The sequence below is a fragment of the Mirounga leonina genome, unplaced genomic scaffold (assembly GCF_011800145.1).
Source record: "Mirounga leonina isolate KUSES-001 unplaced genomic scaffold, KU_Mleo_1.0 Mir_195, whole genome shotgun sequence".
Classification (NCBI taxonomy): Eukaryota; Metazoa; Chordata; class Mammalia; order Carnivora; family Phocidae; genus Mirounga; species Mirounga leonina.
In genome coordinates, this window is record NW_023270490.1 from 1,857,862 (window position 1) to 1,885,234 (window position 27,373).

A 27,373-nucleotide genomic window follows, 5' to 3' on the forward strand; every position below is an offset into this window, starting at 1 on the left:
CCCCCACCCCCAGCACCCCCTCAGTCTTTGAGGGTGTGATTTACAAGTGGAGCACATCACTTCTATCCCCGTCTTATTGGCCAGCATGTAGTCACATGGCATATCTAGCTGCAAGGGAAGCTGGGAAATGTAGTCTTTGGCTGGCAGGCATTTGTCTGGCTGCAATCCTATTTCTATGAAAAAAAGAGGAGATTTTACGTTGGTGACAATTAATATCTGACCCCAAAGCTAAGATGAGTCCATAGCAGCGGATGAAATTTTATTAAAGCCTTGGCACTAACAGGTGGAGTTACAATGCAGAAAAGGAACATGCAAGATGGATCTGTAAACAAATAGCTCCTTGAGCCCAGGTACCTGGATCATTCTTTCTCTCATGCTGGTCTTTACCCTCCTTTCTCTCCAGCCTGCCACCGTGTTGTGGGAGCCAGCCTACCTCTCCTGGAGGGAGGCTTCCTGACCCTTTCTCTCTAGAATTTTGAACCCTCCTCTTCCTTACCTACCCCAGATATGGGCAGTGGGGGGAGCTCCATTCACTGTGTGGTCCCCACAGCCCAGGTGAGGACAGCATCAGAGTTGTAAGCACATTCCCCCTAGTCTGGGTCCCTCGGCTCTCGGTCACTTCAAGTGTGGGTCCTCTCCACATGTCTGCCTCCAGCAAAAGAAGAAGAAAAGTTTGGGTTAGGGGCTCCTTCTCTGCACAGTCGGGTCTCAAATGATAGGCTATTTCCATTTTCAAATACAAAAACTACTAGAGCAATACTTGATCAAAAAGACATACATCTCTCCCAAGGATTCCCAGAACATTTCTAAATGTAAGCGTAGAATGTAAAGACCCACTCAACTCATTATGCCAACGCGGCTGTGGGACAGTGGACAAGTTACATAACCACTCTGTTTCCTCATCTTGAAATTAGGTTAATGACAGCCCCACTCACAGGTTCGTTGGGAAGATCTAGAGAGATGATGGAGGTAAAATGCTAGCTTAGCACAGAACCTGGCCCACAGTTAACACCCAATACATGTAGCTATTCTAATTCCTGTTACTAAACAATAGTATACAATCCAATATGGGGAATCATGGTATCTGGACAATGTCAGTGTTTTAGGACTTCCTCCCAAGAGCAGTGGTTCTTCCCAGAATAAAGGGGAGAGACCATTTCCATTTTCAAAGACAGAAATGGCTTCTAGCCCTACTTCAAGAATTTGAAAATCGAGATCTCACCTCTAGGACTAGCTACACACAGAGTCCCTTGTTCAAAAATTACCAAGAAGTTCAAAATCTTCATAAGGATATGCACAGATTGCACACATGCCCGCAAAGCTGGCCCTGCTCACCTCCACCAGCAGGACAAAAATTAGATGTGGTAGACAGCAGCTTACCACATATACTATGGAAACGTCTGGAAGCCCGTGGCAGCCTGCTTTTTCCACTCAGCGACCTACACAGTCAGAATGACAACAGCCATGGGTATTAATTCCTTGGCATGAACTAGAGACTGAGCTGGACACCCTTTTGTCTGACCATCATATCCCTGTGATGGAAGAAGACTGAAAGCCGAGGACGGCAGAGGGTGGAGGACTTGTCCAAGGGCACACAAGCCCAAGTCAGCTGGATTCCAGAACCTCTGCCCAGAATCACTGCGTGTGCAATGAAAGTGTCCCCCCACCTCCAACCCTCTAAACTAGAGGGTAGGAGAAGTTGCAGTGGCCTCTGGAAACCCTCCCGGACTCCTCCTTTGCTGAAAGCATGGGGCCTGGTCTAGTTTCCATCCTCGGGTTTTAACTTCCCTCCTGGAACCTTCCCCCGTGCCTCTGACCCTCTTTCTCAGAACACACGTGATTCCCCTAGTTTCCCCTGAGCGCCTTTTCCACCCCCACCCCCCACCCCCTGCCCAGGCAGTCACCCTTCAAGACAGGCAGCTCCAGATTAGATTTATGGATTTATTTTTGTTTTTATTTTTAATGGCTTGGAATAGTCTAAAATATTTTCTGGGGGTGGAGAGGTGGGGGAGTCCAGTAAGGATGTGAGTGAGGAGCTTCTGGACTGCAAACTTTGCTCAGAATTCTGAAACAGTGCAGAACTGGTATCTATGGACAGAATATCAGAACTGGGAGCAGCATCTAGAGCTAAACTGGGTTCAAATCCTGGCTCCATCCTTTCTTAGCAGTGTGACCATCAGCAAGTTCCTTAACCTTTCTGTGCCTCAGTTCAAATGGGGGAAAATAATACAGGCTCCACCATGTTAGTGTAAGTGACAATTATTATCACTATTCTGATCTTTTCATGGTGATTATTTGTTTAGTGCTCATGGGAGTTCTTGGAGAGACCGTAGAGCATGGCCAAGAGCAGAGGTGCTGAAACCAGACTGCCCATATTTAAATCCCACTTTGCTACTTATAGCTGTGTGACCTTGGTTAAGAAGTTGACCTCTCTGGGCCTCAGTTTCTTCATTTGCAAATATATCTCTTGGACAGAGAGATTGGTGTAGAGATGTGAGACTCAATTGACCAATGAGATTCAAGGCCAGAACTTGCGCTGAGACCACCAGGGAAAAGAAGCACTCTTTCCATTGGGGTTGCTGGGCTGGCAGGATGTGAGCCTGGAGCCGCTGGGGCCATCCTGGCGACCTCAGGGGGAGAGCCTATCTGAGTCTGAAGCTAACACAGGGGGCAGCAGATAAGAGAGCTGGAGAGAGTCATGATGGTATTGTTTGAGCTCCTGGATAGGGCAATGCCTGAAGCAAGCCACTTTTGGACTTCCCAGTTTCATGAGCCAGTAAATTCCCCATTTTGTGAAAGCCACTTTCAGTTGGGTTTTTCTCACTGGAAAGCATCCAGGCTGACACCAGGGGGTTAAGCAACTTGCCCAAGGCCTCAAAGCAAGTAAGCAGCAGATGCAAGATGTAAAAGCTTCTGATCTGCTGTGTCCAAGCCAGCGTTCTGTATTGGGTATTCACTGATTTTACCTCTTTTTGCTCTTTGAACAGCCATTTCCTCATCTGCAAAATGGGATAATGCGAGGCTTGCAGGGCTGTTGGAAAGTATAAAATGCAAGACCACAGATCAGTCTGCGGCTGGAGACTGAAACGCTATGCACTCAGTCTCCAGTGCTGTGGGCCTTGGCTTTGTCCCCAGTTAGTTATTCTCAGGGAGGTCTTTGGCTGACCCCAAACCAGCCATCCATCCAGTCGAGGTGCTAAACTATGTTAGGAGGGCATGTGTGATTCTCAGACGACAGGGCCACTTCCTTTCCTGGCTGTGTGTCCTCACTAGTGGACAAAGGGAGCTGGATGACCCCGAGCTCGGAGTCTGTGAGGTAGAAAGAAGCCCTGTCATCTTGGTTTCTGGAACCTTCTGAGGACTCCGGTGCTCATGTGGGAATGACCTGTCACTCAAGGCAGAGGGCATTGAACCAAAGCAACTTAGTCTCTTTTCTTTTATGATGTTTATATTTAGTGGTGGAGCTGGATGATAGACACATAAAACAAATATAGAACATAATACCACATGTTAACAGATGAGAGAAAATAAGTCCTTAAATGCCTGGTAAGTGCTAAGAGGGAAAAGGGATAGGGTGTTGGGATACCGTTTATTAGAAGACATCAGAGAGGGCCTCTCTGAGGAAGCGACATTTCATCAGAGACCAATTTGGTCTCACTCCGGATTCCAAGCTCTTAACCTGGGCTATCTCCCAGAAAAACGACCAGGACAGTTTTTACCAGGAAACTTGCTGACACGGCCTAGTTAGGAGCAGATGATCTGTTGGAGGCTTGGTAAACAGCCATCCTTCTCCACTGACAGCTCTTTAGGACTTTTAAAAAAGTTTAATGGGTCATTGATTTCCTTCATTAGCTAAATCCATGAAGGAAAAGCCTAATAAATTGCATGAGCCCATTCCTCAGGCATGCCTGCCGGGAAAAGGTTTTAGCTATCATGACACATGGGCATTTGTTTATTTTCTAAATAGTCATCACTAAAAGAGTCCCAATCATCACCATCAAATCTCTGAGGGATCGCAGGGCTTGGCTGGTTCCCGGCCAGGCCTTGGCAGGAACTGACGGAGCTTTACAGATGAAAAGCAAGCTACAGAGAGCCACAGAAGACCTTGGGTCCCTCCTCCTGACCCAATATCAGATGCTTGGGACACAGACAGAAAATCAAGGTCCCTACCCCCATAGAACATTATGGGGGGGGGGGCGGGCAGAAGAGGAAAGCAAGCCAACAAATAAATAATTTTGCGGGGGAATTTTAGACAGGGGTGAATGCCATGGTGCACAAGACAAGCTCTGTTCTGTGTCAGAAAAAACCTGTCTACAGAAGTGACATTTGACCTGAGACCTGAAGGGTGAGAAGATCTGCAGGAAGTGTGGTCCAGGCAGAAGTTACAGCTGGTGCAAAGGTCCTGAGGTGGAACTAGTTTGATGTATTAAGGACCTGTCTGGAATGGAGTATGAAAAGAGGGGAGAGGCTGGGGAGGTGGGCAGGAACCAGGTTGCCTGGGTCTTATGGGCCAGGGTTAGGATTTATTTGGGGTTCATTCTAAGAAGGATGGGAAACTATTGGAAGGTTTTACGTATTAGAGTTTCATGATCCAAATATTAAAAGCTCTACTGCTAGGGGCGCCTGAGTGGCTCAGTTGGTTAAGCGACTGCCTTCAGCTCAGGTCATGATCCTGGAGTCCCTGGATCAAGTCCCGCATCGGGCTCCCTGCTCAGCGAGGAGCCTGCTTCTCCTTCTAACCCTCCCCCCTCTCATGTACTCTCTCTCTCTCTCTCATTCTCGCTCTCTCAAATAAATAAATAAATCTTTAAAAAAAAAAAAAGCTCTACTGCTATGTGAAGAATGGATATAACGGGATTAGCAGATACCTGAAATTAGGGATTTCATTCAGGATCAATGTTTGTGACCAGTTTCACCCTCTGCCACGGTAATAGGTTGATTGGGGCCTCCCCCCAAAAATATGTCAAAGTCCTAACCCCCAGAATCTAGAATATGATCTTTTTCAGAAAAAGGGCTTTGCAGATGTAATTAATTCAAGGATCTTAAAATGAGATCATCTTGGATCACTTGGGATTGCCAAATCATCCTGGATTAGGGTAGGTCCTAAATCCAGTGACAGGGATCCTTATAAGAGTGAGGCAGAGGGAGATTAGACAGACAGAAGAGGGGAAGATAGAGAAGAAAACCAGGTAATGATGAACACAGAGACTGGAGTGATACGCCACAAGCCACGGAATGACTGCAGCCACCAGGAGCTGCAAGAGGCAAGGAAGATTCTCCCCTAGAGCCTTCGGAAGGAGCACAGCCCTGCTGCACCTTGATTTCAGACTTCTGGCCTCCACAACTGTTTGAACATAAATTTCTGTTGTTTTAAGCCACCAAATTGGTGATCGTTTGTTACACGGCAGCTCTAGGAAATTAATGCAGCCATGAAACAGTCCAAACTCGGACCTTGCATTAGCCGCCTCCTGCAGCCCCCAAGAACCTGTGCGTAACTTTAGAACCACCCTGAGGCCGTTCCAGCCACTGAGTGGCACTCCCGGCAGGCATGCAGGCCACCTGGGCTCCAGACAGATATTTGATTTATTTACTTAGCTCAGTTCAGGAGGACAGGAATGAACCAGCCCTGTTCTCTGTTCCTCCAAGGAGCTCTCAGTTCTGTGCGTTCCAGACAAACTAACGCAGCTTCCAAGTGTAGGGGTTTCCAAACTTTTCACCAGAATGGGCATCTTCTGTTAATTTCCCCCCACGGAATACTCAGTTTCTAAAGACATTGGCTCAGTGGATTGAGTGTCTGCCTTTGGCTGAGGTCATGATCCCAGGCTCCTGGGATGGAGTCCCATATTGAGTTCCCTGCTCAGCGGGGAGCCTGCTTCTCCCTCTGCCTGATACCCCCCCCCCACCGCTTGTGCTCTCTCTCTGTCTCTGATAAATAAATAAAATCTTTAAAAAAAAATACATTGGCTATCAAACCAGTTGTATTTATTCAATAATTACTCATTTACCTCCTTATTTGCTATTATTTGAAAGTATATAATAATGCGGGCTAATAATGTGTTGATCCACTCACTACACTAAAAGCAAGATCTATAGCAACATATAATCATTCAGGCTTCACACCACCTCTGTGAGGTGGGTACCTTTGTTGTCCTCATTTTACAAAGGAGGGAACAAGGGCGCCTGGGTGGCTCAGTTGGTTAAGTGACTGCCTTCGGCTCAGGTCATGATCCTGGAGTCCCGGGATCGAGTCCCGCATCGGGTTCCCCGCTCGGCAGGGAGTCTGCTTCTCCCTCTGACCCTCCTCCCTCTCGTGCTCTCTGTCTCTCATTCTCTCTCTCTCAAATAAATAAATAAAATCTTTAAAAAAAACAAAAAAAACAAAGGAGGGAACAAAAGCAGAGAGAGGTTAGATAATTTGCTCAAAGTTGTAGCGCTAGCATTTAGTAGAGCTGGAATTTGGACCTAGGCAGTCTGGCTCCAAAGCAAGCATTCCCCTGGAGACTTGGTGAGAATTTTGGCCTCCGTGCCAATGTGCAATGCTACTAAGGACAAGTGATTTTGCCTCTGTGCACCTCAGTTTCCTCATCTATAAAATGGGAATGATAGTAGTGCCCGTATTGTAGGGTTGTTGTAGAAATTAGATGAGAATGTGTACTTGGAGTGCTAGGCGCAGTGCCTGCCACAAGCACTCAAGGAATGAGCTGGAATTCAACCAGTGACATCAGGCAGCTTCTCTGGGCAGGCCTGAGATGGGAACAATGAAAACGATGATTCAGTTTTCTAGGTCCTCTGACCCCACGGAGTTCACAATCCCATATAATGTGCCAGGCCCAGAAATGAATGGCTTAAAGCAGAACCCACAGGAAGGCAACCTGCCCAGACTTTCTCATATGTGCTCTAAGGACCACAGGTATAGTAGCTGGAGCTGCTGGTGAAGAATACAGATTCCTGGTATCTGGATCCTTTTAAGGTGCTTCTAGAAATCTGCATTATTCAATACATGAACGTACCACGTAATTTTTGCTCCACTGAGTCCAGTCTGAGCAGGATTTCCTTGCTACTTTGAGAAATACTGAAAATCATTCCAAGACCCCAATCCATTCATTCCTGCAGCGCCCAGGATAGGAGACCTCAAACAGAAATCTTGCATTTCAGACAAGGATAGTACCCTCGAAAAAGGGGCAGACCTTTGGCCTGAGGGGAAGACATGCAGCCCTCGGCCCATACTCCAGCTTGCAGCACTGAGGCCAGGATCCTGGCGCTGAAAGACAGATGCACGGTTACTTCAGGGTCACTCTGTGACTCAACGGGCCGCGGCGACACTTGAACCCAAGACCCACTGGGGCCTTGCAAACCCACGCTCCGTGGGCGGGGCTCCCAGGGTCGCCTAGGCAACCGGCGTGGGCCACGCCCAAGCCCCGAGCCCCCGAGGCGGGAGGAGGGAGGGAGCGCACGCTGCCGGACGTCTCGCGGGGCTGAGGCCACTTCCCCCAGCACCTCCCCCCGGCTCCGCCCCGCGGAAGTGCTTGCCGACATTTTCGAATGCTGATTGGTTCTCTCACGCGGGGGCGGAGCCCGCGGTAGCGCGGTGCGTACTTCCGGCTGCCGGGTTGACATGAAGAAGCAGCGGCGGCTAGGGCGGCAGTAGCGGCGGGAGTCGAGCCTTGCAGCGGGACTCAGAGCTGAGAGCGCGGCGCGGCCTAGAGCAGCAGGCGGTGCAGTGGGCCCAGGAGGAGGCGCAGCAGCCGCCCTGGCCCGTCATGGAGATGGAAAAGGAGTTCGAGCAGATCGACAAGGCCGGGAGCTGGGCGGCCATTTACCAGGTGGGGTAGCGCCCCGGAGCGCGGCAGGCCCCTAGCTTAGGCCGCGAGAACCTTCCTCTCAGACCCCCGGGCCCGGTCCTCCCTCTGGGTCTCACTCTCCGCCTCGGCCGTGCTGCGTGAGGACTCGATCCGACGGCGGCAGAGACCGGCCTCCTCTCTCTTTGTCCCCCGGGTCGGCCTGCGTCTCTCCGGGGCCTCTCAAACCCCTTTGATTCCCCACCCACCTTATATCCTCCAGCCCGGGTGACCCCTCAAGCCTGGAGGCCACCGGTCGGTGCTCTCAGCGCGAATCCCTCGCACCCTGACCCCGCCCCCCTGCTTAGCCACTCTTTGTCCCCTGGGGTTGATGGAACACCCCCACTACTTCCTTTTCTAGGCTGGACCACCTCAGACTCTCTTCCTTTGTCTCCCTGGGGAAAGGGTTACTCCCCCCTCCCTCCTTCACATTTCCTTTCCCCTCGTCTGAGTGTGTGTCAAGTCCCAAGGATGACAGTCCTCTTCCCCCTTCCTGTTCATTCATTTAGTGAACATGAATTGGCGTGCCTTTTCTATGCTGGGCATGGCGCTGGAAGTAGTGTTTGCAGAACGAGACCGACAAGACCCTATTTCTCGCGGAGCTTAGAGTCGAATCGGGCAGTCAAACCCATGAGCAAATCATTTCGGATTGTTACAAATGCTGTGACGAAAACAAACACCACAACGGGGTAGAGTCACTGCCTGGAAGGTGGGCCACCTCAAGGGGGATCAGGGAGGATCTGTCAGAGGAAGAGACTTTTGCTCTGTGCGCTGAATGAGGAGCAGTGGCAAGCCCTGAGATGATCAGGCCAAAGCGCTTTTCAGCCAGAAGACCTGCAATACTCACTCTTCTGGGGCCAAAATATTACCCTTTCAGGCAGGAAACAGGGAAGGTTAACGTTTTTTGCCCTCTCTAAAATAGCTTCTTTCCCCAGTGAGCATCTTATCTTTTTTTGCCCTGGCTGAGATAATCGAGTCCTCCCAGTCTTCATCTCCTTGTGGGTTACATGGTTCATGAATAAAAAAGTTAGAAAGGTAGGGTTTCTCACCTATCGGCAGCATCAGATTAACAACACGAGAAGGTCTGCTTTCATAAGCAGCTAAATTCTCTAGAGAAAATACGAGCTTCTGATTAAATGTCATTGCGGGGGTTGTGAGAGGATTAACCAAAACCACACTCGGTATTTTAAATAGGCGATGGACAGAATAGGGAGATTTTTGTTACTTGTGTAAGGGGAGAATGCATTTTATTCTGTTTTCAGCTTATAGTCTCAAAAGGCAAATTGTGAGATCCATCAGCTGGTAGTATTAAAGTCTATTTTGAGCTCCACTTAAAAAGGGAAAAAGCTTTAAGCAGTTCTTTGGTATGCTTGACTAACAAAAGCCTTTTTTTGGCAGGCCTGGCTTCATGTGGATTTGCATCAAACTTATCTGACAGGATTCTTCTTACTAGGACTGTAATGGATATTAACTTCTGATAGGCTAATATTTGTAACACTGTAATCTGTATAAGTATGCTGAATCAATATATGAAATTTGTATTCTGTCTCATCGCTGAGTTAATTGAATGAATTCCACTAGTAACTTTGAGAATGTGTAGACAAATTTTCTTTTTTTTTTTTTTAAAGATTTTATTTATTTGACACAGAGAAAGAGATAGCGAGAGCAGGGACACAAGCAGGGGGAGTGGGGGAGGGAGAAGCAGGCTTCCTGCGGAGCAGGGAGCCCCTATGTGGGACTCGATCCCAGGACCCTGGGATCATGACCTGAGCCGAAGGCAGACGCCTAACGACTGAGCCACCCAGGCGCCCCTGTAGACAAATTTTCTGCATCAAATCTAATGCAGTAGAGTCTCAAGTGGCTTTAAATGAAAAAATTGTTGGTTCGAAGTATTGATTAGAATATACCCCATCACAAGTGTAGATGGCCTCTAGGAAGCATTGGGGAAAATCTTTTGTACTGAAACTAAGCTGGCAACAACAAATTCATATTCTAAAAAGTTCCTCAGGAAAAAAAACCCCACAGTTCTTGGTTGAATTTTATTTCTTACTGTTTTAGGGCAGAGTGGGAAATCCATCACCCAAGCACTGTTAAAACTGTGTTGCACATGCCACCAGCATGAAGCATGTTGGTTTCCCTCATCGTTCTTATGTGTGTCTACCACATTTGAATGCCAGGAGTTAGTCGCATTGCAATGTGTTGAGATTTCCCCAGCTTCTTAGTGGACTGCACATTCCTGGAGGTGGTTTCTTTTTATTTTAGACAATTGTCCACTATAGGCTTTCTCACCTATACCGTACAGATATTTTTCTTTTCTAAAATTGAAATCAGAATCTCCTCTCCTTTTTGAGTTTGAAAGTGGCTCTTTATTGGGCAACTGGGGCATTTTTAAAAATGTAGAGTTCAAATGACCTTGAGTCTAAAGTGGCAAATTTCCCAAAGTGCGTGTCAGTTTACCAAAACCATTATTTTTCAAGAATTCAAAGAAATGTGTGCATCGTTGGCAGAAAGTAGAAGTAAAAAATTAATATTTTATAGCATGTCACAGTGAGGGCAGCCTTCTACCAAAGTCATTTTGAGCTTGTGTAGTCTATGGTGATTAGAAAAATAATGTGTAATTTTGGCTTAAAATTTTGTAAATGAGGCAGTGCAGTTATTTCTCACTATACTTCTTTCCTAATTAAAGCAAAAAGATGCAAAAACTTGGAAACAATTGGGAGAAGAACAAAGGGTGAAGTAGACTTTGAATGCCGAGGAATGTGGTGGCTTAGGAAACAAATGTTTCAGGCAAAGATTCTGTGCTATCTCAACTTGATAAAATGAGCATAACTGTGTTTTTAATTATTAATCGCATAGATACTAATCAGCATTTAGATATATAAAGAGTCAGCTTTGATAGCATATGTAGATAGATGGTTTTAAAAATTGTTTTCTGTCATTTAAGCGATTGTGTGCCTGTTTTGAAAAGTGGAAGTAATAGTAGCCTGGAGTTTGAGTTGGTCTGGCTGTCCAGAAGAGGAAAGAGATCGCAGACTCGGGGAAAGGGATTGGTTTTCAGAGCCGGAATGAGAGAGGAGAGGGCTGGAATGAATGAAAATAGCTAATGAGCTGCCCTCCGTTTGTAGTTTAAGGTTTGGGTCAGGTGTTTTGCTGTTTGTCTCATCTCCAGTTCTTTGATTCTCTGACTCTCTGTTCCTATTTTTCAGTGTGAATGATGTGATTGTTTCAGATAAAGGAGATTGCAACAATAGCTCATGACTTGAAGTCAAGATTTATTCCATTTTAGAGGCAGGCTTTGTAAAGTGGGCCACTCTTCCAATTGACATTTGTTTTTATAGCTGCTTTTATTATGAAATATGATCGAATGCCTGACTGGGTTAAAACCATGTTATAACCATAGTTCACTCAAATTCCTTCCTGCTGTATACAGCTTCTATTGTCACAGTCCAAGCAGATGAATATTAAAATTTCCTAATAATTCTTATATCAATACCATTCTCTTCAGAGAAAAACTGTATTTTGTGCAGGGGAGGAAGATCTATACACTATGACTCACTTAAAGACAAACGGAAATGACATGGAGAGATTGGGAAGTTCTAGTCATCTTGAGTGACCCATTAGATCTAAATGTTCTTCTGTAGCCGTGGTTTGAGTGAACTAAATTTAGGTGTCTGATCACCATTTTGGAAATGGTGGGAAGACCTCTGTAATTGTCTGGACTCAAATTAACTGGGAGCACAAGTAGAAATAGTGGAGGGGAGGACATTTTGCTATGATTATGTCTTTGGCATCCCTGGCATATTTATAGGTATACTTTGGTACTTTTGGAAGTATGTAAACTGTATCAGATGTCTCTCAAAAGTGAGCCAGGGAATCATGGTGATGCTGACGATTTTCAGTTACCAGTTGATCAACTTTTGGGCTCCACAGCCTCCTCACTGTGTTTACATTTTAGCATGAATGGCTCCCCCAGACCTATAAAAATACCTGGTATTGAATAATGTAATTGAATGTATAGTGAATTTCATAATAGAAACACATTTTTAAACATGCCCTGTAAGGGTTTTTCAGACTATAAACTGCTGAAATAATTGTGCCTTTTCTTTTTCTCCCCCATCCCCCTTCTTGAGTTGTCTATTTTCTGATCTTTAGTTTGCAGAATCCTTTTGGCAATTTTTGTCCTGTGCCATGGTTTTATTAAGCAGGTACTTTTTTGTAAACCTACCCTTCGAGCCTTGCATATTTTGTGCAAGCTGGTATTCCTCCTTAGTGTTTATGTTAATTTGTTCATTTTTGTTACTTTGTCAGTTTGTTAATTTGTTGGTTAATTTGTCACCAACTAATACTGACAAATAGGCTGGGCGTGTTTCTTCCTACTGCCCATGTTCTGGGGGGAAAATGGGAAGTCTAGCTGGGTCATTGTTTCCAGGACATTATAGTTTGGTACCAGTCATTTGATGTGCATGTTTTGAATATCCATGAATGCTGGGGATAGTCCTTGATTCCCTCTATACCACATGTCATTGATTGGCCACCCTGGCATCCTTTCTACCACTACAGGGGTCTAGGTTCTCAAATCTTCTTTATGAGACACTTGTCATTTTTAGTTCCACACCACAGAAACGAGGGAAACTGGTAACGAATTAATATGGTCCCTTCACAGCTTCTTCACATCTTCCCCCACCCACCGTGTATATTTTTGACATTATCCCTAGAATAATTGTGTTAAAAAACAGACTTGAGACTATCACTCTGTTGAACTACTTCTAGGGCCTTTGTAGTATCTGTAAGGTCCAAACTCCTTAGCACGGCAGCCAGGTTCCAGCCATCCCCTCCCATGTACATTCTATTCTAGCCACACTAGAAGGTACAGTGTCCCCCAACATCATCCTTAGCTTTCACTCTTCTATGTCTTGGCTTAACACTTTGTCCAGGCTGCCTTTCCCACAATCTATCTTGTGTCTCCCAGCTCAAATGTGTGCCTCCTCGCTTTGGATTTTGCGTGTGTGTTTCCAGACAGCTTCATACCTATCTCATCTAAAGCCCTGCTCTTAAAGGCACTGTTTCTTTCCATCAGGGCCCGTATCCTCTGGAGTCCAAGCTGTTGAGGTCAGCTTTTCCTTCTTTCATTCATCTTGGTGTCCTCTGCACCTGGCACAAAGTGCCTAAGAAATGTTGGGATAAAATTGGTTGGCAGGACTGTGCCAGGCTCTGGCAGTATGAAGACGGACAAGACCTGTTTCCCAGCTCCCATTCTAGGTGGGGAGGGGGTGATAGAAACAATTAGATTAGCCTGCATTAGTAGTACTGATAGCAGAGGTCACTCTTGGAGAAAATCACCACATTTTAAGGTATGGCCTACTGAGGCAATTTAATACCACCTGCCCTGGTGGCTTGGAGGAAAGGCTTGACTTCTTACCTACTAGAAGCTGAGGCCAGCAGTTTGTTTTATAGGAACTTTACATTTAATGACAAATTTGTACTTGGACTGAGATGAGCTTAATAGGAGAATTGGAGGTGCTCTAAGAATTACTGAATTACTCTGTCCTCATCCCTCTTGACATGTTCTCATGTGCCTTCTGGAAGGGCTTTGCATGTGGTTGGTTTGTAAAATATATATATATTTTAAAGATTTTATTTATTTATTTAAGAGAGACACAGCTAGAGAGGGAACACAAGCAGGGGGAGTGGGAGAGGGAGAAGCAGGCTCCCGGCCGAGCAGAGAGCCCGACGTGGGGCCCGATCCCAGGACCCCGGGATCATGACCTGAGCCGAAGGCAGACGCTTAACAACTGAGCCACCCAGGCGCCCCTGTAAAATATTTTTGATTATGGTTCTCCATAAAGTAACAACCCTTACAAAGTCTGTGATTCCCCCCACCCCCCAAAGTATAAATGGTAAAGGCAAATGTTTTTTGGTCTTTGATCAGACCACCCTTCGGGCCAGGAGAGTAGTTGAATCTTTTGCTTTCATTTTGGTGCCAGCTCTGTCACTAACTGTGCTAACTTTCTTCTTCAGTCCCTTCCTTTGTAAAAGTGATCCTGGCCTAACTAATCACTGGGTTCACGTCAAGTAATAAAAGTCTGTAATGTACTCACAAAGAGAATTTAATGTTCCCGAAGTCATCCCTGTAAACACTGCAGTGGCTACTCAGTTTTTTGTTTGTTTGTTTGTTTTTAAAGATTTTATTTATTTATTTGAGAGAGAGAGAATGAGAGACAGAGAGCATGAGAGGGAGGAGGGTCAGAGGGAGAAGCAGACTCCCTCCCGAGCGGGGAGCCCGACGCGGGACTCGATCCTGGGACTCCAGGATCATGACCTGAGCCGAAGGCAGTCGCTTAGCCAACTGAGCCACCCAGGCGCCCGGTTACTCAGTTTTGTAAGGTGTGGGTGTTGGTTGGTGAGTACAGTTAGGCTCAAAAATGTATACGAGTCATCTGTGAGTATAGTTAACAATTCAAAAGAATTGAGTCTTTTTTTCCACAAGAAGTATTAAACATTTTTAATCAGCAGGGTTCATGTGATTTAGTAATGTGGGAAAATGAGTAGCACTGACATATGCAATATGCTTGCAGTTTTTCTCTAAGTAGCAGTTGGGTGGTTTTTCCTGTAAAAGGTAGAGGAACTGATTCTTGAGAATTTACGAACGATTCAACCCCAGCTAGGTACCCGAAGGGTAGCTGCCCTTTATGATGTAATTTTAGAAAGAAACCTACATCTGGTCTAAACTTCATTTGAATAGTATGATAGTTTACACAGCTGCCATATTTGAGAAGAAAGTACCTAAGTCTCCAGCATTTTAGAAATAATACTTTGTAGAAGTGGACTTCATAGTTCACTGGCTACTGCCCTTTTAGCTAGGCAGCGTGACATAATCACGGGTATCTTACTAACAGTTTATAAATTTTGAATGTCTGAAAACTGGAAACAAGACCATTTCACGTGGAAGACTTTTTTCTGCTGTAATAAATAGCCAAAGAAAAGTCTAGTCCCCCATATCCATTGATGGGATGTGGTACGAATCACACTGCAGACGAAATAACAACTATTAATAAATGATTTTTGGTCTTTTAAAAAAAAATGTGACATGATTCAGTTTGCAGTTCTGAATGCTTATGATTCTAGTGAGGCAGTTTGTTTTCCACGTCGCCCATTGCTTCCTACTCTGAATCTGGTACTGTGCTGGGAAATTCAGGTTCCTGATTGAGGGGTTACCACTTGTTGAAGTAAAGCTTTGGGCCCAAGTGGACTTGTGTCCTAGGGTCCTTCTCTCTTACTTGCAGAGGCTTCCCAAAGACTGAGTGGGGCATGTTTTCTTTTACAGATGAAGAAGGAAAAACCTCGGCTGTGTTTGTGGCTTTTGTGGGCAAGCGACACCACTTGCAAAGATAAGATGAGCATAGCAAAACTAGGTTTCCAAAATTGTGTTTTTTAAATGTATTAGTTAGTGATTGGAGAAGGAAAAAGTCTTCCTGATCTGTTATTCTCATGAAATGTTTTTCCCCTGACTCTTTTTCTTACTTAATGGGCTTCTTACTGGTGCATCTCTTCCTTTTGAGGAATCTCATTTTAAAATTGCCACACTAAGTTTCACTGAACAGCTTTGCTAGTTTTTATTCTGATGAGTACTGATTACTCAGAAAATTATACACTATGGTGAATTGCTTACAGGAAAGCGAACATCAAGTAATTATTCCAAATAGTTGGAGTTCTCTTAAGAACAAGAGGTTACTTAAAAATGCCTGTGGATGAAATCACTTCTGAATATAACTTCACTCAAGAGAACAAATAGGCAAGCTGCATTTAGCGTAATGTGGTAAATGAGCTTTAAATTCCCTTGATGGTTAAACATTTGTCACTGTTATATTTATCTCTTTTAGATTTTGTCCTGCTTCATTATTCAAATAGGGCTTAGTTTGCTTCTGCAAGGGCTAAGGAAAGAAATGCCTTCACTAGGTCATAAGTACTCGTGCAGCTCACTTTTGCAGGGAGAGAAGGTGCCTCTAAGAAGATACTTCGTGGTCTTCTTTGGGGGGGAGGGTATTTTGTTTTGTGTTTCTTTGTTGTTCTGCTTTGTTTTTCCTCTGATTGGGACTGTATTTTACAGTGTCTTAGAGTCAGGAGCATCTAGGAGCATCGCTGTTATTGTTCTCCACGACCTGGATACCACCTCCCCGTTGCCAGGGTCTTTTGGGTCATCCTCCTCTGGGGTGGGGTGAGGGGGTGCAGTGGAATGGTGCAAGGTCAGGAGGTTGCATTAAGCCACATCAGGCTTACCGGCTCAAAGCCACATTTCTGGAGCAGTCCCCCGTGCACCCAGTGATTTAGCTACGCTAGGGTAGCTGGTCACGTCTTTTGAACAGTCCTTGAGAATCCACATCCCTGTGATTCTGGGTTTTAACGGATCCTTTATGTACCCATGATGGTACCATTTCTAGCAAAGTATATTAAATATTCCTTCACATTCCCACTAACAGTTTTTCTTAGCATACCCTGCAAATAACTAGTGTCGTAAGCGGTATTTGATTTCATCTGTTCTTGCCGCAGCGCAGCACCCGGGTCTGCTGCTTTCCCTTATTTTTCTGCCTGCTGGGAAGAATGCTTCTGAGCGTTTGAGGACAGTATTGGGCGCACAGAGGTCGTTGGCAGGTTCTACCACACCTTTCCTTAACCACTTGTTTCTGTCTTTTGTGAGCTTGTGTTCTCTCCAGAAAACTTACCAAAACATATTCATCATGCGGAGAGAATCACTGTAAAAGTTTAACAAACCTAGTTGTTTTTTTGTTGTGGTTTTTTTTTTTTTTTTTAATGAACGTGTATTTGTCAACTGAGCTTCCTTTTGCAACTTGCTCCACTGTTTGATGACAAGAAACTTTTGTGTTTCCCAACAGACTTTGTTTGCTGGAAGATGTTCTTGTTGAAAGTAGGAAATAAATGGTTTTAGGAGATGGAGGCAAGCTTCGGTTTGAAGTAGGAGTCGAGCGTGTCCCTAGTTCTTGGTGTGAAGTGCAGCTGGAGATGGGTGTGGTCCGTCCTCTAAAATTTCCTATCTTCAGTTTGAGGAGGTGGTTACCATTCTAACCACTTAAGAACTGCACGGTACATGCTGTTTTATTTACAGGGCAAAACTTAGCTCTAAATGTTCCCCTCGTACTTGTCTTCAAATTAATAAATGTCATTTTGGGGGGATGTTTACATGTCAGGTCTGTTTTAGAAGGAAGAAAAGATACAGCTGAAGTTAAAGGCATAAATTGGCGTCACACCCTTAGTTTTGTAAATGCCTTCCTTTAATGTTGATTTTTGTAGGTTGATCATAAGGAAGTGATAAGTGTGTTAGGTTATTTGTGGTTTGAGCTAATTTTAGTCTCCTGTTCACAGCTTGCTTTATATCCTTTGACATTAAAACATGCTTTCTAGAAAGATTTCGAATGTAGGACACAATCTATATTCTCAAGTGGCCTGCATTTCACAAAACACTTTTTCAGTACTTTGGAAGTTGGACAGTTGAAGCATAGTAACATCCTTTTAAAATCATTAATTCCTTTGCTTAGTGACCGCTCTACTTTTCCAGTGAGTGAATTAGATTCTTTCATAGAGGTTTGGAACTCTTGCTCCAAGCTGGTGGCTAAAAGGGCACAGTTAATATTAGAGGGTTTTTAAAAGTGCATGACTGACCCTGAGATGTACTATTGAAGCGAGGCTTTGGTTGGCTGTGTATCAGAAACCTTCCCCACCCTGTGCCTTCGGTCGATAGGGCCTTTTGCTCCCAAGGGCTGGGCCTTAAATCTGTCCCCAGTTAAGTTCACATAGGACAATTGTGTTTCCAAGCTTTAGTCCCAGGCTGCCCTGCTACCACCCTTAACCAACCACCCTGAACAGACCTCTCCCCAGGGATCTGTGAGGTAATGGAAAAAGACGGCTGGGTTCGGGCTCTCGGTTGGCCTTCGACTGTTGTGGGACCTTGAAAGAGCTACATGCAGGATGTGTAAAATGTGGTGATTAGACGAGATCGCCTTACAGCATGACTCGAAGCTAACGTTCTACAACTGCAGAGTCGCACGAGGAGCCAGGAGAATAGGGCAACTTTTCTGGAAAACTTGGGGCTTCGTGTCCTACTCTTTTTGGATTTGGTAGCTTTATATGTTATGTGATTCCCCCTTATCTAAAAGTGAGATGGGGGGCGCCTGGGTGGCTCAGTCGTTAAGCGTCAGCCTTCGGCTCAGGTCATGATCCCAGGGTTCTGGGATCGAGTCCCACATCGGGCTCCTTGCTCGGCAGGAAGCCTGCTTCTCCCTCTCCCAGTCCCCCTGCTTGTGTTCCTGCTCTCGCTGTCTCTCTCTCTCTCTGTCAAATAAATAAATAAAAAATTTAAAAAAAATAAAAAAATTAAAAAAATAAAAGTGAGATGGATCTTTACTCCACTTAAAACTTTAAAAATCCGTTATTATGTCCTTAAAAATAATTACAATGCCCAGTGAGAGCGTAAATCAGATTATTTTATAAAGTTACTGCGTACCACATTGATGAATGTCAATGTTGTTTCCTTAGAAACTTTCCTTAGAAATCCTTTTTATGTCTAAAAAGGATTATTGGGTTTTGTAATTGGACTAGTACCTCCCATTCAGGGGAGAAATGCACAGTCTGATCCATGTTCTACCCTCATTCGTAATAGAACCCATTAAACAGCTAACATTTATTGAGTTCTGTTTCTGTGCTCCAGGTGCTGTGCAAAGTGCTTTACATGCACTGCTGTGTATTATGCATCATAAATTGGTCTTTAATAAGCAGGAAATGTTTTAGGAGGACAATTAGGTGTCAGAGCCTTGACGTTCTTCTCTGCTTGAGATCTCCTGTGTCCTGAATCCAACTTGACAGCAGCATTGTGGCCATGCTCACGCCGGTGCACAGCTGCGAAGAGAGACAAGAATTGTGCGAAGTCTCCTAATTTATTAGGACATAGAGAGTTTGTAGATTGAGACCTTTACCCAGTTTTCTGCCCTTTACCCTAGAGGTCAGACTGGCCACCCGCAGTCCTATTTTGCAGGGTCCACACAGTGTTTTTGTTTGTTTGTTTTTGTTTTTTAAGAAGAGTTTAAATTTTTGTCATTGTTTCTGAATCAGGAGAAGTGACATACAAATCTGGATTTCTGGTCTTCTCTTGAAAAGTCTGAGGACTATCCTGTCTGAGCCTACCTTGGCAATGGTCTGCTAGGCTGAGGGGCACCACTCCTGCTGGATGGACACGTGTGTGTTCTTCAGTTTAGCACAGCTCCACGGCGGGTCATGCTGCCCTCCCTTACACGAACCACCCAGCCCTTGGATGCTCTTGAGTTTGCAGCTTCTAGTCTAGGTTGGGTTTTTTTTTTCTTGGCATTTGATACTAGTATTAGAATTAAGATGATTTTAAAAAGATGTTTAGCCTTGCTAAGTAGCTGGTATACTGTCATCAGGGAAGATCAAAGCGAGGGAAGACTAGCCAGAGATAAAGTTTGGTGGCTAGTGTGAAAATGCCTAGGAGAGTGCCCTTGACATTAAAATCCAGGATGAAATCTTGAACCAGGTGCTTCTTCCTGCCCTTCCCCCTTTCCCTCTTCATCTTCAGCCCCCTTCTGCTATTTTGAGGAAGTTGGAAGCTGCCACCAATGTTTTCCACCTTGGGTGCCTGAATGTAAGTGTATTTTTGTCCCATGTTCAGCTATTTCCACGAACTATTTTTGATGACCAACATGGAAATTAAATTGGGACTTGATAAAAAGAATGAGTTGCCCAAATATGCTTGCATTGAGAAACCAAAGAAGTACTGTTTTTAATGACTCGTTTTGTGACTTGGTTAGGGATGATACCATTTGTCATGTGTGTCTGAACTCATGATTAGATGGCTTCTCTACCTTACTCTGTCAAGGAATGAAATAAATGGTAGCCATGAAACAAGTAAAATAAATATACAGGTTATAAAGAATGTGTGTTGTTAAGGTCTCTATCCCTGTTCAGGAGCAGAAGGACATGTTATATTGTAGGTCATTCTTTTCCTTTGATCCTTCTTGCATCTATTATTCCATAGAGGTATGTTGTATATGAGAAATGAGAACAAACAATAGACAGGGAAGATTCTTTACCATTATTAGACAGTCAAGGTCTTTGTTCCAAGTTTTGTACCTTTCCCCCCAAAGCTGAATCCCAAAAGGGGATCCCAAAACCAGCTCAGTGTTTTAGTACCCCTAAATCATGTGACGGGATGGCATTAGCCATTTTATACTTTTTTTGTATATGTGAAATGAAAATCAACCTAAAGACCAGTTTCTCCATGAAACTTTTCATCCACCCTCATTTCCTCTCTGTTCTAGATTGTAAGCTTCTTGCAGGCAGAGTCCATTCATTCAGTCACTCAACAAATACATGAACAGCTCCTGGGTGCTAGGGCCTCCCTAGACAGTGAGGGTAAGTGGTGAACAAGACACACTTGGTCCTCACCCTTAGAAGCTTCATAGTCCAGCCAGCAAAGGGGCTGAATGGAGACAGTCCCAGTTCAGAGTGGTAAAAACTGTCACAGGCCTGGGCCCAGGGCATACTCAGAAGTAGTTAATTGGCATTGAGAGCAGGAAAAACAGATGGAGGCGCTGTCAGGTAAGGATAGCCTATAAAAGTAATGTCTAAGTGGACATCCCAAGAGCAAGCAGCCGTGAGCCCCGTCTGTTCTCCAGACCCCTAATCTGGGCATGCTCCTCCTTGCCCTTCATATTAAGTGTTACATTACCTATGTTTGAAAGCATGGGAACATACTTAACTTTCTTTCTCTTCAGTTTTAACCCTCCTTCCATCCCCATACAATGCACACAATTCATGTGCATTGTATACCTTCCCATATATAGTTTCTTTCTCCCTCCTTTTCTGTTTCCTGTGCCATTACGTCTTACTTTGACTGCGCTAATGGCCTCTGAACCCTTCTAGTAGGATGGCATAGTGGAGGTTACATCATGGCATTGACCACATGCCCCCATGCAGCGGGGTCATCTGTGTAGATGTCTTCAGGAGGAGGTTTGTGTGCCATCAGCTTACAGCCTGAGAGCGTCCACAGCATGCTGCACTTAGTAGGCAAGTAAATGCAGTACTCACTGCAGTGATTGGTAACTTTGGTGTAAAGAGTTGATGCAGATCTGCTTCAGTCTGTACAACTAGCAGAGTTATTATATAGTTTAATAGGCCAAATACTTGAAGTCTAAGCCTGACTCGCTAAGAGTAAATTGAAAGTATGTGGTCAGACCCCTGATTTGCAGCTGACACTATGAGAATGAAGGTCTCAATTATTCATTGTGAATTTTAAAGGGTATTTTTAATGATGCTGGCTGACTTACCCCATTATGTGGTCTGTTTATTAGCAGTTTTTGGTACACAGATGGCTTTGAGTGATTCTTTCAAGTCAAGTACCTTATAAAATAACTTAAATTTGCTGATAATTATCCTACTTTTAAATGGCTTTGTAATAGGATTTAATTTTTAGGCATTTAAACACTTTGGATATGATTACAAATTCTGAGACTACGATTGCTTAAGTTTAGACAAAAATGTTCATCTGAGAAATTCTGAGGGATTTACTGGTCACTGCCTGTTTCTCATTCACGTGCTTACTATGCCTTCCTTGCCATATAGAAGGGGTCAAAATTGGTATCTGCAAACCCTCTTCCCTTTTCCCTTCTTCTAATTCTAGCTGTGAAGTTTACATGCAGAATTTGTCCTACTTGTGATAAAAAATAGTCATTGATTACTAATTAAATATTTGAAAAGGAGAGTTTTCTTTACCAATAGATGACTAAGTAGAAAAAAAGACATTTTGACTATTTCTCCTTTAATGGTGAGTGGGATGATTAAGCATGTGCGTGCATGGCCGTGTGTGCGCGTGCACGCTCGTGTGTGTGTGCGTGTTCTGGTTTTATTTTGAAATCATATCCATGTCTGTAGAACATAGCAGAAGTAGATGTATGGAGTAGAAAAAGAATAGTTCACAAGCCTCTCAACAGAATCCCTAAAACATACCATCAAATGGACAAAATATTGCAGGGAGTGGCAGGGGAGGTACCATTTTTAAGGTGAAAGTGAATAAGAAATAATTATAAAAAGGCACTCTTTATAGAAGTCCAGACTCTGGATAAGACCCCTGGTTCATTGATTTGCTAAGGAAAGTGAAAACACTTGGGGTTGGAGGGGAGATGTAGGGGGTGTGTGTATCTTAATCAGAGGAGTTGGTCAAGCTTTCCTCCTAGTCAATACATTGCCATATTGGAGAAGTGTTTAATTACTTGCCCCCCCCCCCCCCCCCCCCCCCATCTCTGCCTCCTCCTCTTCATTTACTGGACTCACAACAGGGTCTTCTGTTCCAAGGCTGCTGTCGCCCCTGGGCCATGTCAGTGTTCATTTGGGCAGGCCGCCCAGCATCCCCACCTCATCCCTGGAAATTGCATGTCCCTCTCTTTTTGCTACCTCCCTCCCGTAGGCAGGCCTTGGTCCTTGCGATCTCCTCTCCCTTAGACATCTCAGACTCAGACCCCGTGCTCTGCAATCTCAGCATCCTGTGCTTCCACACTCCCCTCACTCAGTTACTTCGCCATTTCTGGGTTTTCTCCTCATCCAGATTTCCCAGCCCCAAGTCCTCTCTCCCCTTCTTACACAGTGGTCATGACTCTTGAAATGCTGTCTTGCCAACATTCCTAGCCCTTTTGCCCATCTGCCCGCTCTCAGCTTACATGACCAGCTCTAGCCCTGGACCAGCCTTTCTCTCCCCGCGCCCAGGCCCCTAAGTGTTAAGGGAAGAAAATCTTCTAAGTGGAGAGAATCTCCCAGTCTTGCAAAGTGAGCCACTAGAAATCCAGTCTTCAGCCTAGGTCTGTCTCTCCCCAACCCCTAGCTGTCAGATCTGAAACTCAGCTGCCATCTTTCCTACCTCATTTCTCTCACAAGAAGGGACCCTTCGTTCCCGTCTGAGGCAACCCTTAGGTCTGTGCTCTTGACCCCTGCCCGTCTCACCTGTTCAAGGCATCTTGAACCTAACAGGTTAGTGACCCTGTAGGCATGTGTCCTTCACCCTCCCTCTCTGTTGTCATCTTACTTGAACCGTTTAACCATTCTCAGGCTTCCTCCAGCTGTGACTCTCCATCCAGCCACTGTTCTTTAGTTTCCTTCTCCAGTTGAAGTGTTTGAAATAAATAGGTCACGGTGTCCATTGTTCACCTTCCAGTCACTTTGGCTCAGGGAAGTTAGACTCCACCCCACCAAGCCACTAAAATAATTCTTGAGAAGGTCACTATTAGTTTCCTTGTTGCTAATCCAGTGGATTTTTTGCATCCTTATCATAGTACTGTTTAACACGGCTGACCTCTGTTTGCTGCTTCAGTTTTCTCTAACCCCTTTTTCTTTAACTTGCTCTTTTTTCCTTTTTCTTTCTTTTTATAGCTTCTGTTTCTCTAGCTAGTCCTTGATCTCCCTCTTGGGCTTCTTCTCTGATCCTCTACTGGGGAGGTTCCTCAGGGGTCTCCCCACACTGCCCCTTTTCATCTGCCTCTGTTTCTTCTGGGGCTGTCTCAGCTATTCGCTCAGGAAGTAGTAATGGCCCTTGAATTCAGAGCATGCACGTACACATTCTTGCAAAACACTCTTAGTTCCTGAAATGGTATGCTCTCTGTCTCTCACAGAGCCTTTACATGTACTGTTTCCTCTGCGTAGAACATTCTACCTTGCTAATTCTAGTTCTTCCTTTCAGTCGCATCTTAGGCATCCTCTTTTAGGAGCTTTCTCTGATTTCCCCTTTCCCCAGATCCAAGTTAGGTGCCTCTTACAGGTCTTCCCATGACCCCCATATTTCCCTTTTCATAGCATGTTGTGTGGTTGTACTGTAATCATATCTACTCTTCTTTAATTGCCTGTTTACCAACCAATTTCCAAGTCATCTGTCAAGTCTTAAAAGAGTCAGGACTGCTTTTGTCTTAGTCATTTGTATCTCTTAGTACCCATTATAGTACCTGGCATGTAGAAAGTGCCCAATAAGTCATTCCTGAATGAATAGATGAGCTGTGCTATTTAGAATGTTCATGAATTGGGGTGCCTGGGTGGCTTAGTTGGTTAAGGGTCTGGCTCTTGACTTGGGCTCAGGGCATGATCTCAGGGTTGTGAGATCGAGTCCCGTGTCGAGCTTCATGCTCACGGGGCAGTCTGCTTGAGATTCTCTTTCTCCCTCCCCCTTATACTCCCCCCCCCCAAAAAAAAGAAGGTTCACGAACTGCTTGATAGGGAAGCATCGAGTTTATAGTATTGTGGGAACCATGTGTTACTGACCCACCATCGATTTAGTACACACTTTGTTTTCTCTATGTTTTATATTAATTTTCTGTGTCTGACATACCCTCCCTCCCCCGGTAAGATTAGAAGCCCCTTCTGAGGGACAACCATGTATAATTCTGGGTGTCTCCCTCAGAGTGCCTTCTAGGTCCTCGGATTTAATTTCATTGGGGGGGCCTAAACCCAGATATGTTTATGTATACACATACACACATACTACACTTAGTGGAACAAAGTCTCATCTGTTATCTGTCCTTGTCTTCCTCCCTTCCTGCCTTCCTGTGCCATGCACAGACCATGCCAATCTGGAGGGGCAATTTCCCTGTGGCTTATTAGCTGTTGTGTTCCAGCATGCTGGCCAAGTATGAGAGACAGCCATGGTATGAAAGTCTCCCTCGCTCAAACTTCATAGGCTTGGTAGCTGGGACTGACCAATGCTGACAGGAAATAGAGGCATTTATTAAAAGCCAGAGAGTTGTCAACTTGCAGGAAGCAAAGCTCTTGTTAGCATATGATTTTGTGGTTGGTTTGGTGCAACTCTGTAAAAGTAAAGAACTAGGCAAGAATGGGGGCTGTGTGCTTGGGTCTCTAAAGTTAGATCCTTTTTCCTAAGTAAATTGCCTTTAGAGTTTCATTTGTTTGGAATTTCCTGAGATTTGGATCTTGCCAGAAAGTTCAGAGCAAAAAAAATTCTGGGCAGGTGAAGCATTTGCATCTGAAACGAAGTCACTGTTTTTGTTTTTCACTTTTTTCTTAACATATTATCTTTGGTTCAGCCCTGAAGATTATTCTATTATTTGTGGATCTTTACCTTTCCGTCTTCTTCTGGATCTTATGAAATAAGCGGTATTATTTGAATGGAGAAGAGGAGGAGAGGAATAAAAATAAATGTGAAAGCCTTGTTTCTTGCCTGGGCAAGCTCGGCTTTATAGCTTGGAGCGGAATGACACATCTAGTCTGGTGAAGAAGGGATACTTAGGGTTGGTTTGGCTTCTTACTGTATTTGATTTTTTTTTTTTTTTTAGGGTTTTCTTTTAAACTGGAATTTTTATGTGAATGTAATCGAATTTAGAATAGAAGCACTTTTATAATTTGCAGAGCACTTTTTGCAGAGCATCTATTTTAAAAGTGTCATTATGGTAAACGACTTGGGGTGAGGATTGTTCTTCAAGTGAACTGAGAGCCCCCCCCCCCCGCCCCCGCGTGATTAAATGGTTGTAGAGCAGACCTCTGACCTGAAGGGAATCCTGCTCTTCCTGGTCCAGCGGCCTTTCCTCCAGATGTGTTACTTTCCTGGAGCCCCAGGATTGCCTTTCATCAGAGTAACTGAGTCTAAACGGAATAGAGATTTCCTATTAGATTATAGCACTTGCCTGCCTTCGTTCTGCTTATGTCAATTAGAGCAGCAGATCTGAATTCTCCACGTTAGCTACTGAGTTAGTTTGTTTTTAAGTAATCTCTACACCCAGCATGGGGCTTGACCCTGAGATCAAGAGTCCCCATGCTCTACCGACTGAGCCAGCCAGTTGCCCCTATTTACCGAGATTTTTAAACCTAAAAATGCCTGTAAACAAGGTTGAAGGGTCAGAGGTAGAACAGTTAAGAACAGAGTAGAAACAGCTTTAAAGACAGGGTTGTTGGTAGGAGTCTTATAAAACGTGTAGAAGATTGTGTGGGAAGCAATAAGCATTTGTGTTCCAGTGTGTTGGGTTTAAGCATACTTATTCAGTCCCCATGTTGCAGTCTGTGTGTCACTGGGTCCCCACCCACAATCGTACTCTTTGTTTTATTTTCCCCCTTCTTTGCTTCCCCTCCTCACCACCCCCCCATGGCTACCGCAACCACCACTAGCAATTACCGACATGTTGGATCTTGAGGCTGCTTCCCTATAAGGATACAGGGCATGTGGTGTTGGCTATAGACATGGTAACCAAACTCTGTGGGTTTGCTCCTGTGTACCTCGTGACGTTTGACTGCCTGCGAACTAGCAATAAACTGCCTCTTGTGTCTGATGCATCTGTTGTTGCTCGCTGCCTGTGCATTTAGGGTGCATTGAGGAGGATGGATGATAGAAGCAAGCACAGGCTCAAGCACGTTGGGAGGGGTGTTAATAAACAGCCGGCAAACTAACTACAATATGTCTGTGGACTAGAACAGGGTCAGTTTGTGGCAAAATTTTGTGTTCATGAGTTTTGCTTTTTTTAATACCCCCATATAGTCCTTTTTAAATCGACAGGCCTGGATAAAAGCCATAGCCAGTCTTCCGTGTCATGGAGGACCTCAACATTTATTACCATCCAAAGCATCCCCTTAAATCCTATTTGGGTCAGTTCACAGGAACTATGTTCAGATGGATGTTTCTGTCTGGCATAGAGTCAAAATGATAACCAAGCGTGAAAGTACAGACAGTCCCTAATACACAAATGTGTCTGCTTCAAAAGTTTGAAAGTTGGTTGTCTGGCACTTTGAACATAGTTTTCTATAGAATCAGTGTTATAAATAATGATTAAGTTCCAAGCTCGCCCATGGAACCGTTTTAATCAGTACACCTGAAATATTCCTGTTAATATAATAGGTACTGTCCCCCTAGAATTAGTGTATGTGATAATGATTAGTGTTACACAATAACAGTGATTTTACAAATAAGAACCATTCCGGATTCCATCTAGGGCGTAATATGTATGTATGTGTATGTGGGGAGGGCGGGTATGGGTATGGATTAGTATCTCCCTTTCCGTGCGACACTGGCACTCAACGTGATTTTGCTCCTCGCTTCCATGTAAGTATGGACTCGTGTGGATTTTGGAGGCAGGCTGGATTCAGGGATGCAGGGGCTAGATAAGAGCTGAGAGGAACACAGTTAGGCCAGAGTTTCTGGGGCTGGAGAGCGATGACAGCTTCTAGGGACTCTTCTTGAGCCTGGCTCTCTCTTCCTTACCCCCTATTTGCTTTTCTCTGGGGTCCGCAGGCATTGGCCTGTTTTTTCCTTGGTTGCCATTTTGTTGCTTCTGAGCAGGGGCTTTGCCTCTGGTCTATAACCAAATACCCTATCCGTCTCCTGCTTTTGGAAGAAATGTATAGTCTTTTTGAGGTTTTCTAAATTAAATGTTGCGGCAGAGTTATCACATGTTATTTTTGCTGTGAGAAATTATAGAATCCCAGATGACTAAACTTTATAAACCAAATGAATTTCAATCTCCTTCTCCTCT

General features: G+C 44.5%; 1 protein-coding gene across 2 annotated transcripts in view; it reads left to right on the top strand.

Annotated features, from left to right (window-relative positions):
- Positions 1-7,601: 7,601 nt before the first annotated feature.
- Positions 7,602-27,373, top strand: part of PTPN1 (protein tyrosine phosphatase non-receptor type 1) — a 63,215-nt gene continuing 43,443 nt past the window's right edge. For both annotated transcript variants that reach the window (XM_035025398.1, XM_035025399.1), the window contains exon 1: positions 7,602-7,823. In XM_035025398.1, coding sequence (XP_034881289.1) covers positions 7,761-7,823 — 63 coding nt within the window. In that variant the 5' untranslated portion in view covers positions 7,602-7,760. The remainder of the gene's footprint in view (positions 7,824-27,373) is intronic.